Here is a 13,421-nt window from a genome sequence, read left to right as displayed (position 1 = left end):
TACATGTTGTACATGCTACATGAAAAGTGGTCTGTGCTGTGAATAATTTATCCCACATCCCAGAGGTACGACGACGACAGACAGAGACACTTTATGTTGGTATTTTGTGTGTGTGTTAAGGGGAGAGGGAGAGACAAAGAGATCAGAGCTGAGCGTGTCATCTTTTAATGGCCCATCACTAGTGTACAGTCCCAACAACAGAACAAGCCCTAAAACTCTGAGTGCTGATAAAGTCAGGCCCCCTCTGTCTTCTGATTTAGGTTAGTGAATGTGCGTGTGAGGGCCTGTGAAAGTGATCATGGATTCATATCAGGGCTCAGCTGGCACGCAATGCACGTCGTGCTGGTTATGGTGGAGCTGTTTTCAAAGGAGAGGGAGCGTACTGAACACTAAGGGAGAATCCACAGCACCCACTGTCTTATAAGGTTTTAACTAGGGCTGCACGGATCACAATTTTCTGGCCGATCACTGATCTTTAAAAAGCCTGACCTGCAGATACCGATTTTTATTTTTTATTCTTGTAAACAACAGCATATACCTTCAATATTCCAATCTTATTTTATTGAACATCATTGAACGATACCTGTGAATCAATAAAATCTTAATGTTTTAACTTGCATATGTATGCAAGTCATCTGCAAAGCAATGCAATGAACATACTCACTTACACTTGTTTCAAAAATAAATGAAACACCAGTGTTAAAGTTGGATTCTACAAACTCTTACATCACTGAGGCCTAAACTTTGGTCATGTGTGGGAGTGAAGGTCCACATGAAGCCAACTTTAGACACTGAGGTCATTATGGTGAAGCATGGCAGATAAAAAGAAGAGATGCTGTTGGCAAGACTCAAACTGACAGTGAAGAGAACTGATGGACCGCTCTGGAGCAAAAACCAGGGACAGGTTGGAGGATAACAAATCTCCCTGTCCAAGCCTCAGAAGTCAGCCGACACTTTCTCTCCTGGAACCTGCTCTGATGGATGCCAACAGACGTTCATCACACTGAGGCAGGAAAATGGGACGTATCACAGATTCTATTTCAGGCTTTAAATGTGTCAAAGGTTTTCTCTTCATTACACTGAGCTGGCAAAACAATCACTGGCTCCTTGCAGTTAGCCATATGCTGCAAGTTTAGAGAGTTTGGTGCCAGTATGTCCTAATTCAGCACCACAGAGAGATCCATCAGCAATATCTGCCTCCAGACTTTCTCTCACACAGCCCTGACCACGGGAAATGGTCAAAGCGAGTAAACAGGTTCAAACATACAGCTGATACCACAGCTTCAAAGCTCAAAAACAGAAAAACCCAATTATATCAGGCTAGGAATGGGTACCTTTCACTTTTAAAACAACACGGCACCGATGCTCCGTACCTGGCAACCAGTATCAGTACTCAACAGTACCAAATTTCAGTACTTTTTGTGTTTATCTGGTGAAAACTAACAATTTTTTTAACAATAAATTATAAAAATAATTCAATATAACATATTTATTCTTCAGTATAAAACCTTGTGATGCTGTGTTCATGTCCAGCATGGAAAATCAGCTACTCTTCCACTCCCTCACAGTCAGAAGGATGCATTTAGGTACTTAATCATGGTACCTTTTGGTTTTTACGTGAATCAGTACACGGTACTTTTGACAGAATTCGGTCGATACCTATAAAAGTACCTAATTCCGTACCCATCCCTATGTAAGGTACATGACTTTGTGAGGGTAAATTCAGACTGTGTGCTGTTGATAAAAGTGTAACATCACTCAGACTATCAGGGCTGTCCCTTTATTTAGAGTTGTGACCAATAACCTGGAAAATATGTTACATCAAGGTTTCTTAAGGCTTTGTGTCAAAGGGGTGTCATCTAAAGGACTGGCAAACAAAACTGATGCTTAACGAGGGGCTATTCTGCTCATTTTAAACATGGATTAAAAGAAACAATGCTGGACATTGAAACTGACACCAAGGTCTACCCCTTTAACCCTGAGGTCACCAAGCTCTACTCATAGCTTTACCCCACAGGCCACCAAATCAGAGAAAAGGGGGTAAGTAGAGCAGGAAGCCTTAAAGAGACAGCAGTCAAAGCAAAGCATTTCCAAAGGAGGCTTAAAGTGATCCTCCGGGATGGAACAAGTTGGGTCCTATCACAAGGTTTAGGGCAGAAATTACCCCTACAGCAGTGTTTTTGTGCAGCAGAAGCCCAGAGCCCTCGCACCAATCACCCCCTCCCTGCTCCTCTGACGGTTTCCTCTGCACTCAGACGGGGCCATATTTTACTTGACCAAAAACACAAATAAACAGACTCCCACCAAAAAAATCTGATATGGGTCTGCATTCACGCTTTATTTAGAGAATTTTCAGCATGTTACTTTCAAACAAAAACACCACTAAATAAGGCTCTAGTTCTCATCGTGTCCTAAAATGGCGCTACCACCGCTGCAGAGCCACAGCTAGCTATGAGGCGCTCGCCGCTTAGTGTATCAGTCCGCGCGCGCGGCGTGACAGATATAAACAAACGCAGGTAGTCTGCCAGGACGAAGAGACACGATGAGAACTAGAGCCTTATTTAGCGGTGTTTTTGTGGGAAAGTAACGCACTGAAAATTGTCTAAATAAAGCATGAATGCAGACCCATATCAGATTTTTTCATTGGGAGTCTGTTTATTTGTGTTTTTGGTCAAGTAAAATATGGCCCCGTCTGAGTGCAGAGGAAACCTGCAGAGGAGCAGGGAGGGGGTGTTTGGTGCGTGCGCTCTGGGCTTCTGCTGCAGAAAATCACTGCTGTAGGGGTAATTTCTGCCCTAAACCTTGTGATAGGAGCCAACTTGTTCCATCCCGGAGTATTACTTTAAAAAGGGTCTTCTAAACCACAGTGCAAAAAATAGGGATTTCTTTGGAGCTGTAAATCATGTAAAGATACTACAGGGGAACCAATGGAGTAAAAATGACGTAAATTCTACCCTCCGTTCCTTTTCAAGAAAATTATCTGTGATCCTGTCGTACCAACCAGGTGTTTTTTCCAGGGATTCTACCAGTGTTCTCTCAATGGCCGGCAGAGCTAGACTGCTTTAACGGCCTTGGCCCATCGTGTTGTGGACTGCAGACTTGAGCCACTTTAAGATCCTCTCTACACCTGCAGGCTGTAAATGCAAGTGACAGGGGGAGGCTCCGCAGCTGTAGCTGTAGCTGCTTATTGGTGAAAAGAGAGAGAATCTTTAAACACAAGTATCATCGTTTTTAAGGAAGGTAAACTCACTGGAGATCAATAAAGCCTCTAGATTAAACCAGAACAACTGAGAAGATGCTCCGGTGGAGGGTTAAACTTCAAGATCGCTGACTGGCTCACTTCACTGTCAATCAAAAAGGGATTCGGTGTCAGAGAGATTATCCAATCATCAAACAGAAGCCCAGCGTCCAGGCCAGCCCACTGTCTCATAGACCCCCAGAGACGCTCAGCGTCCGATGGGCGGGACAAAGCCCAGCGTTTATCCAATGACCGTCCAGTTTCTACAATGGAACAACCCACTCTACGTTTCCCCGCTGAAGTCAGAAGACGCTCAGCGTCCGACTGTGTTAAAGCTCTGAGACGCTGCGGGGATGCATGAGGAGGTGGAGCCAGTTACCTGTGATAGGTAGCTGATTCTGAACAAAAGATGAAGGAATTCTAGTGCAGATTTTATCAATGAAATGTACACACTGCAGAACATATCACCACTTTATTAAGGGAAATTTTAGGGGAAGCTGAGCTTCCCTTGCAGTCTCAGAGCAATCACCACTGGGGGAACACAGTATACCCCTTCTGTTTATGTTAGAAAAGCTTCATCTTTAACAAGATCATCAGCAGCAAGATTACTAATATCATCAAATAATTTTAATCCTCATAACCACTAGTTGGGAAAAGTCACAGAATGTTAAAGAAACTGCATTTAGTTACCGCGGCGACAACAAAAACTGGGACTGCTTGAGCAAACGTCTCATCTTGAACTTACCAATTTGCTTTTCGATGTCTGCAGCCTCGTCAGGTGTGGCTCTGGGCAGGATGCCGGGGTCAGTGAAGCTGGTCTGGAGCAAAGTGATGACCACGAACACAAACAGACCTCCTCCAATGAAGGGGATGCAGCTTGTCAGGTGTTTGACCAGGAAGGGGCAGCTGTGAGAAGCAGACAGAGAAGAGACGAGTTATCACTGCGTGGATTATTTCAGAGCTCGGCTCAGTCTCATGTGACAGGGCTGTCCTTAAGGATCCACTTTGAAACCTGTTTTAATTAACATTCAGTTCTTGTAATCACTGCCTGAGCCCCTGGAGATGAAGCACACTGTTTACACTGGGACAGAGAGAAGGCGGTCACCATATCTCACATTTACTTTCACTTCAAATCAACTAATACCCAACCAGTGTTAGTCCAAATAAAGAGCTCAGACATTATGAACTCTGCCTTATAAACTACACTGGGCTCAGGTTCAGAAATCTCATTTAATTACCCACAGGGCCTGATTTAGAGTTTGGCATGAATCAAACACATTCATGAAAATGTCTGCTTATAAATCTACTTTCCTCTGCATAGCAGTGCAGGCTGCAGAGACAGTTTGGTCTATAGTTCAACTTCCCTTTACTGTGAAGTTAACCAGAAACTAACAAACTTTACAGTCACTGTGCTTTGTCTGCAGGAATCTTTAAAATGAACACAAACGGCAGGTTCCTCACAGAGACTTGAGGTTTAACTCTGCATTCCTAAAAAAGACATGTCTGTACACACATCTGAGTTACACAAGTGTCAGTTACACAAAAGCATGACGTCATAGCAGCACGACAGCGTACCCTGCTAGTAAATCCAACAAAAAAGAAAAACGTGACATGGTCAACAAAGAGCAAAGATGGAAGCCATCCAGCTTCTTCTTTGTGATTGGCATGTAGCTCCTTGTTGCAAAGAACAATCAAGCTTTGTTTCTGAGAAGACTGTGTGCCGCCAGGAGAAATACAGCAGCCGCTGTCACACAGGAAGTGACGACTCGACCAATCAATAGACAGCAGTGTTGTAGCTACCTACCTTCTGGGATCAGATCAGTTAAAGGCTGGTACACATTACAGGATTCCCCAAAACTTCACACATTTAGAGAGCACAAACTTGATGATAACAAAAGACAGATCGCACAAGATTTCTCTCTCCTGATCTTACGGTGTGTGGTCTGCACTCCGAGGACACTATCTGTAGTCTGTACCTGCCTTTAGTCTGGCACCCCTATGGAAGGGTCCCAAAGAGGGGGACGGCTCGTCTCAGTTATTTGGGGCTCTTTCCCAGGATCAAACAGTGCCACAAAATGTGTAACTTACCGAGACAAACTGAACTAGACCACTTGGTGGAAACGCGGCTTTAGACTTAACATGAGAAACATTTAGCTGACAAGTCCAGAAAAATGTCTTATTTCAAGATGTTATAGGGAAAGGTGACACCTGAATTTCTCGTGAAGAGATTTAAAATGCATATTCAGACATTTTCTTTATCACAGAAAATTAACAAGAACACTTTCATACCCTAGGACCTTACTTTACTCTGCATCAGGGCTGGGAAGATAGGATTTTTTTCTTCTGATTCAATTCTCTTAGAATTTTTGGGGTGCCAAATTGATTTAAATTGTGATACTTTTTACAATTCTCTCTTTTTTAACATCAGACCATGTGAAAAAGTTAAATGATAATGTCCATACTATATCAGGAGCCATATTTTTCTCAAAAAATGTACTTCACACACACGTTTTTAGGATTTATTCAGGGATGCGAGATAACGTTACCAGACAGCCAAAGAAAAACGTGTCGCCCTCTGCTGGAGAAAAGCAGGAACTTTTTCTAACTCACGTTAAAAAACAATAATTGAAATGCACAAATGAACAAAAATTTGCTATTTAAAAAAAAAACGTAAAACAAAAAAAATCCTGTTACTTAAGTGAATCCATATTTTCCCCCCACCTTTACTCTGTACCATCAATTTAGGCATTATCTTTCTTTAATATGAAACAAGACTTTTTTCTGGACCTGTCAGGTGAATGTGGCTAATACTTTGTCTTTTTTTCCCCTAAAAATCAGACAAAAACACAGATTATTCTCCTGGTGTCCTTTTGACTTAACATTTCACTGCAGCTCAGTCTCCACAAACTGGACATTTCTTGGATAGATCTGTCCAACAGGGTCATAAAAAGTCCTTGTGTGTGTTCAGACACGTCTTTTTTCGGGAATGCACAGTTAAACCTGCAGTCTCTGTGAGGAACCTTCTGTTTGTGTCCATTTGGACACCTCTGTAGTCAAAAGCACAGCACGTGGGTGACTTATGGGGTTTATTAAGGTTGAGATGTAGTACATTTGATATAAACTTTCATTGCAGTCAGCACAGCAGTGCAGAGAAAAGTTGGTTTATAAATGGACTTCTGTTTGGAGTGTTTTGTCTTTGCCAATCCTTAAAGTCCGGTCCTGAAGTTTCTTTCTCAAACCTTGGAGCTCAGATTTTTTCAGAGCACACTTTAAAAAGCTTTGCTCTGATCTTTACAAGGTGTTTTTCCAAACAGCTGTGGAAATGTAGCTCTGTGATAATATAGAATAAACTTTCTTTTTAAAATCTGCTTGTTACAGGAAGTGTTTCTCTGCAAAGAGTGACTGCTAAAGCCTTTACCTGCTTGTGTACATTTGATCCATGAGTGTACTCTGCATACTATAATGTAAGACACACCAACTGCCTGCTGGTTATGTTGTTTGTGTTTGATTTTCTACAAGAGGAGAAGTAGCTCATTATACTGTTAAACCGGGGTATCCTTGATTATGTAATCAATTGCAGTAAAGCTGGGGTGGAATACTGGATGTTTAATTCATGAGGATTATACTGCTCTGAACAGATTTTCCCCTTTCAGTGTGACTCACTCTTTTACCATACAATAACTCTTAGAGGCACCGTGTATGACTTCATCCTTCTCTACCTTTAAATGTCCATCAGTATTCTTCAGCTAATCAAACATCATGATGCATTTGTTGTTATTTGATCATTAAGTTTTTTTTTTTCCTGGCACACAGGAACCATGACACCAACATTATGAGGGCTGTGTATCAGGTATCATACCCTGTAAATGTGCAGTTTCTTTACGTAATTTTACATTTAAAGAGTAGAACAGAGAGGTTTGAGTCTGGACTTACTCGAACACAAAGAATAATCCACATGTGACAAGAATCAGGCCCAGGGTGAGGGGCAGGACCCCACTCTGCCGGGCCAACATGATCCGTCCATCGCAGTAGAAGCGGTTCTTTCCGGGAAACACTTCCCACTTTCTCCTCGGTCTCTTCGGCTCCTCTTGCGGTTTGTTCTCCTCTCCGTGGAGCTGGGCTGGAGGGGTCGGGGTTGGTGTCGGGAGCGCCTGTGGGTCGATTTGCTGGTACTCGCAGTTTTTCATGATTTATGATGAAGTTTGAGCGCTTTCTCCCAATTCTGAGGACCGGGGCATCCCCAGCATCACCGCAGCCCAGGACGGAGGCAGCCCAGCGGGGCGAACGACGACATTTCATGGGCTAATCCTTCGCTGCTGAATTTTAGGCGTAAACATCCCAAAGACCGCGGTCTTGGACTCCAGTTCCTCCCCATGCCTGTTCATGTGTTCCTCAGTGTGTCACCACGAAGACTTCACCGACCCACTGAGCATCGTTAGCTTCTTAGCTTAGCCACAGAGAGCAGCTAACTCAGACAGACCATCAATCGTTACCTGTTAGCCTGTTAGCTTCACCTTTCGGCACAGAACACCAGACCTCTCCGCAGATCTCCGGTGGATTTATGTGTAGAATTTAAATGAAGCACTTTAATTTAATCATTTCTGATTTATAATATTCTCCTTTGAAGAGTCCTGACATATTCGTGACCAGTGTACTCCCTCCTCTTCTTCATCTAGTAAATATCAGCAGCCTGATCACGAGAAAGAGCAATGCTGCCCTCCAAAGACCTGAACCACTGCTTTCCTAAAATCAGTGCAGGTACCTTTGAGTTTACACTTTAAGGTGCAACAAGGCCAACAGAAAACTGGAGTAGGATGAAAACTTAAAATATGACGGTTCTGTGGTGAAAAATATGTGACTAACAGGACTGAGTCCAGAAGGAATAAGTCCTCACAGGAACATGTTATCATTGTGTTTCATCACCTCCTCTTTTGTCAACACCCTTCAACCAAAGAAAACAGCTGCTGGATTTCTAAAAGTGAAACTTTGAAACTTTAAAAACTGAGCATTTGGGGCTGTGATGGACCAATACAGTGATTTATACTCACCGTCATGTCTGGATTGTGTTTGCGGATGTTGTGATTAACTGTGCTCACCAAAAGTAGTTTTATGAAGTGATTTTGAACCCATGCAGTGATTTCCACAACAGAGTCATGTGTGTTTCAAACGTAGTGCTGCCTTGGGGCCTGAAACACGACTGTCATTCATTATGGGTTATTTGCTTTTGTCCAGGGATTTCTTCACCTTTTCTGAATCTTTTAAGAATATAATGTAGATAAGATAAATTCTTGAGTTATTTGCTCACACAGTCTCTCACAGAGTGGGAAAAAAAGCTCAGCCTCAGTCTCTCTGAGGTGTCCTTACAGATACAAACAGGGTTATTGGGTTAACTTATGGTGCGTTCGAGGCAACCAGTAACTCGTATATTTCCCACCTGTAACTCGTGAAAATGCCCTGGAACGGCAGTCGAACTCGTAACTTACGACCTGTGAACTCGTACCAGATCGATGTACTCTGAGTTACGACTTGTGACGTCACATCTGTGCCAAAACAATATGGCAGCCTCTATGAATGCAGTGGTGCTGCGCGTGACACACGGTGAGAAATAGACTTTACAACAATGTAAAGTAAATTTGAACGTTGCAATCACAATTTAAACACACAATTATGTTCTATAATCTGTTTTGTGTCCGGGACGGTGGACAAACGTGTCGCTAACACGAAATAGCTAAGAGAGAGAGAGAGAGAGAGAGAGCGCTATCATCACTGGGCTACATGTGTAAACATCTAGTCTGATGTTCACACATTGGCAGCAACTCTGGTGTTCAGTGCATTAATCAACAAAACATACACTTTAAAATGATGACATATACCGTGAAATTTAAAGTAAATAACTCAAGCGTCATTTCCCCTCCTCTGTTTCACTTAAATAAAGAACTTGCAGGCTCCTTTGGTAATTGAAATGACCAAGCATAAATCTTAGAATTTCTGCCATGCTGGTTTGTTTACATCCCAGAATTCAAACTGAAGTCGTAAATTGCCTGGAACGCTTTCAGGTCGGACATAACAACTAAAAGTTACGGGTTGCCTGGAACGCACCATTATACAGAGATCATCAGACTACGTCATCTTAAAAATGTGCACGCATCTTGACAGCAGAAGCAGCGTTTAGCTCCATTTATTCAAACTAGTTAGTGGTTTTTAAACGCCAAATTCAACCTGGTAGCAGCGTCAAAATGGCTGTTCTGTGGTCAGTTTTTAGAAACAATACATGTCAATAAGTCAGAAACCCTCCCAGACCAAAAAAGCACACAGGCTGCTGAGTCCCAGACCCAGTTCATAAAATAGGAACAAGAAACTTAATTATCAATTAATAATTATTTATTGATCTGCAGATGTTGCTGAACCCATCTCTTTGTGTATGAAACAGTCTTTTTTTTTAGCGACGGAAGAAACGCCTCTGCTGAAGACAGTGTTGATGGGGGGGTCAAAGGTGCCTCCTTCTTCCTCATTCTCCCACTCAATACTAAAAAGAAAACATACATTTTTGTAAGTATTCCGTATTGATTGCAGATAATTGGGAAAATAAAATATTGTGAAAAAAAATTCTGATTCACATGTACAGTCAACACAACAACAGTGCTGCAATAAATTCTTCATTGACAGTGATAGCCAAATTTGATGTGCATGTGCACAAGTCACACTATAAATAAAACAAATACAGCATTCAAAGGTAACTGTACATCATCAGCAGTACTTACACACTGTTCCTGAGGTTGTTGGCTTCATCCTCATCAATAATCTGAGTGTCGTCCATACTCAGGGAGTGCATGCTGCATATAAAAGGTGATATCAATGTATGAGTAACTCAGCCATTATTTCTCATGAATAGACCAAAATAAATGATGCCTCTTTTACCTTATACCTTTTATCTGATATTATGGATTGATTTACCTTTCCTGTAAGACATCTACCACATCCTCCTGATCAGTAAGAGCACCAACCCCGGGCATGTTGAAGATACAAAAATAACTCTACAACAGTTTACACAAATTTTTGATACGAATTCAAATCTGTTGTAAGCCTATTCTTACACTCCATGTACAAGTACTATCATCAGTGGAGAACTTCACCTCATTTCATGATTTTTTTGTTCCTACGTCCCTAGCTGGACACTTGCTGAAGTGGTACAATTTTAGATTTCATACAGTATAATACAATTCCTAATATAACAGCAACACAAACTATAAATACAGTATCAGTGCAGTAATAACAATAAAAATAATACTGCTTAGAAATATTACTCGTTGGACACCGTTTTCCCGAAATAAAGTCTGAATTCACTTTCAGCCACATATTTTTACTCAGGAAATGTAGTGCTCATCAGCTTATCCAAAGGTAAAACACAGTTGTGGCTATGTTTAGCATTCTAAAAAAGAGAGATAGAGAGAGTTCATGTGCGTGTATGTCCTGGTGATTTCTTCAATAGCTTGTGTGTGTGTGTGTGTGTGTGTGTGTGTGTGTGTGTGTGTGTGTGTGTGTGTGTGTGTGTGTGTGTGTGTGTGTGTTTACCAGTCCTGCCGTTGAAAAAAATTTACACTTTTTTTCTACACTGCAAGCATTGACACACTTTCTATAATAAGTGGGACTGGCATGGTTTTTTTCGTACTTTGTGTGTAACACTTTGTTTTTCATCAATAAGCAGCTACTGGAGACCAACGGACAACAAATGGCCTCTGCTGACGACCACTGGGTCTTTTCATCCACTAACCTGTCAGTTACAAATTAGCAGGCACCTTGTCTCCCATTTGTAATAAGCTATTTGCATTTCTGTGGTAAAAATAAATAAATAAAAAAATAAATAATAATAATAATAATTATAATAATAATAATAATAACAATAATTACATCTTCAGAAGAGTCCATTTATTGCCGATTCTTACACTGCGTCACTGCAGCTAACGTTCAATTAGCAGAGCAGTTTTTACATTTCAGCACTTCTGCACGGTATATCTGATGTTACAATCAGTCAATACTCGATAACTTTTGAAGATTAAAGCATTTTCATTAAATTTTATGCTAAATTACAGTTCAACTGAGTTAAGGGAAACTTTATCAAGACTTTACATGACAAACAGCTTATGTGTGATATCCTAGACATACTTAGCCAATGTGTGCTAACTAAGGGCGCACAGGCCTTGACGTTAGGTGGCGCCAATGACAACGGGCTAGTGTATTCATAATGATAAGAATTATTTCTTATTAATTTTCGTAAAAATACAGGTGGAAATTTAGTTACCTTATGTACAGCGAAACGTCGAGAGATTCAATATCCAGCCGAGTGATCAGGAAACCCCGTAGAATGATTTCGACGGTATCAAACCATAGACTGTAAGAAAAATACACTCAGGCCTTTGATGTTAGGAGGCACTAATGACAACGGACTGGTGTAATCACGACTACTGTAATTATATCTTATTAATTCACGGAAAAATACTTAATATGGGGTAGATATTTTAGTTACCTTATTTTCAGCGCAACATCGAGAGATTTAATATCCAGCCGCTCCGTGGAGTGATTAGGAAACCCCGTTGAATGATTTCGACAGTATCAAACCGTAAGGACCTTGCAGCACAGACACACAAGTGTAAAACTTATTTTATGGGCTCCCTCTTCGTCCTTTACTCAGATCAATGCTGCTCTGACGAGGGGACACGCTGTTGTTTACCTTTCTCACCACAAGAGGGCGCTTCAACATCACTGTACGGTCTCACCTGCAGAGGCAGTAGGGATTATTCATGACAGATTATATTTCTCTTAAATTATAGAGAAATATGTGTAGGCCTACATGTCAGTAAGTGATAATTAACACTGATGTGAAGAAGAAGTCTTGTGTAGTTGGAAGAAAAGAAAAACACAGGAGCACAGAAAACCAGCAGTCTGAGTTAAACCCTTCCACATATCCTCTGTCATCGATCCTGACGGTGAGCTGGAACCAAACTCATACGAGAGGATGGAGAATGAAGGGATCAGACAGATTTGTCAGGCGCTTTGTGGATGTAATTACGACGGATTAAGATTCTCTTTACACACTGTATGTGTAAAACCTTTGGCAGAGTGAGTAAACTACTGGCTGATGTACATGTTTGTCATGGCTCTTTCAGATATCCCAGACAGATGTCTTCAGGCTTCAGCCAGCTTCAGGTGCTGCTTCCAATGATGTGTGAGGCACAGAACCCAGAGCTCAACCAAAGAGAGAAATAAGAGGAGTTTCTCCAACAAGAGAAATAAGAGGAGCATGGAGCTCACGCTTTCCTCTAGACACTAAGGGTAACTTTACACAAGTCATCTGTCAAGGGAAAGCTCCAGTCTTTTTTAGATTAATTCAATCAATGTAACAAATTGATAAAATATAAGAAATTCTTTTGAATCAATACAAAAGGAAAACAAAAGGTTAAAAACATTCTCAAAGCAGGGTACTTGTGTAGATAAATAATGGGGCGTGGTTTAGTAAAAGCACACTCAGGATGGGGTGGGTCAAGACAGAGCCCAGAGGAAATGCTACTTTCAGATTCATGCTAGTTTTTGGGGTATCAACCTGGCCTTTAACACAGACTGATTTTCAATAATCATAAAAATCAAAAATTACTGTCAACAAAAACAGAGACTTTGTCATGTTTTCATCAAACTTTACTTGGTGTGTATCATAGTCAAATTTCAGATGTGTGCACCGGAGTCTGTTATTTAAGGGCTCTATAGTTGTGTTTATTAAAAAAAATCACTTGTGTGTGTGAAAGAGGTTGTCTCAGATGAATTTGTAAATGATTTGAGTTTTACATGAGTATGTTAGCGGTTATTTCTGATTAATATCCCCTCATTTTTGCAAGTCTGTTTTGACCTGCATGCAACATTTCAAGCCCCAAATAATTCTTATCCTCCATTCTGAGCTACTTTAACCCACCATTTTCTGGAACAGCAATCAGAGAAAGTTGGAGCCAATTGATAAAGAGTATTGTTTGTCACTCATGAAATTAGTGCCTCAGAGACTGTGGGCTGTTAGGAAAGCCAGAGATGATGAAACAAAGTGATAGAGGTGTTTTATAGTGTTTTTTGTATTGTTTGTTTTTCATGATTCTATTTTTTTTCCTTTTCTTGATCTGAAACAAAATGTCACTGACCACCA

At 41.1% G+C, this 13,421-nt stretch overlaps 1 protein-coding gene and 1 long non-coding RNA gene across 2 annotated transcripts in view; both read right to left on the bottom strand.

The window, feature by feature from the left end:
* The window catches only part of LOC141803010 (palmitoyltransferase ZDHHC18-B-like), a 29,110-nt gene extending 21,202 nt beyond the window's left edge, over positions 1–7,908 (bottom strand). The window contains exons 1-2 of the mRNA XM_074686871.1: positions 7,172–7,908; positions 3,984–4,144 (exon numbers count right to left, since the gene is read on the bottom strand). Coding sequence (XP_074542972.1) covers positions 3,984–4,144; positions 7,172–7,425 — 415 coding nt within the window. The 5' untranslated portion in view covers positions 7,426–7,908. The remainder of the gene's footprint in view (positions 1–3,983; positions 4,145–7,171) is intronic.
* A 1,717-nt stretch (positions 7,909–9,625) lies between these two features.
* LOC141803011 (uncharacterized) lies at positions 9,626–11,912 on the bottom strand. Its single transcript, XR_012599544.1, has 3 exons — positions 11,763–11,912; positions 10,000–10,071; positions 9,626–9,764 (listed from the first exon to the last, which is right to left on the bottom strand). It is a non-coding gene; the product is annotated as an uncharacterized LOC141803011 (long non-coding RNA).
* Between the last annotated feature and the right edge of the window lie 1,509 nt (positions 11,913–13,421).

The sequence above is a fragment of the Halichoeres trimaculatus genome, unplaced genomic scaffold (genome assembly GCF_033239565.1).
Source record: "Halichoeres trimaculatus isolate MK-OKI-2021-1 unplaced genomic scaffold, fHalTri1.1 fHalTri1_scaffold_14, whole genome shotgun sequence".
Classification (NCBI taxonomy): domain Eukaryota; kingdom Metazoa; phylum Chordata; class Actinopteri; order Labriformes; family Labridae; genus Halichoeres; species Halichoeres trimaculatus.
Note: the sequence above shows the minus strand (reverse complement) of the source record. Positions and strands in the feature narration are given on the sequence as shown.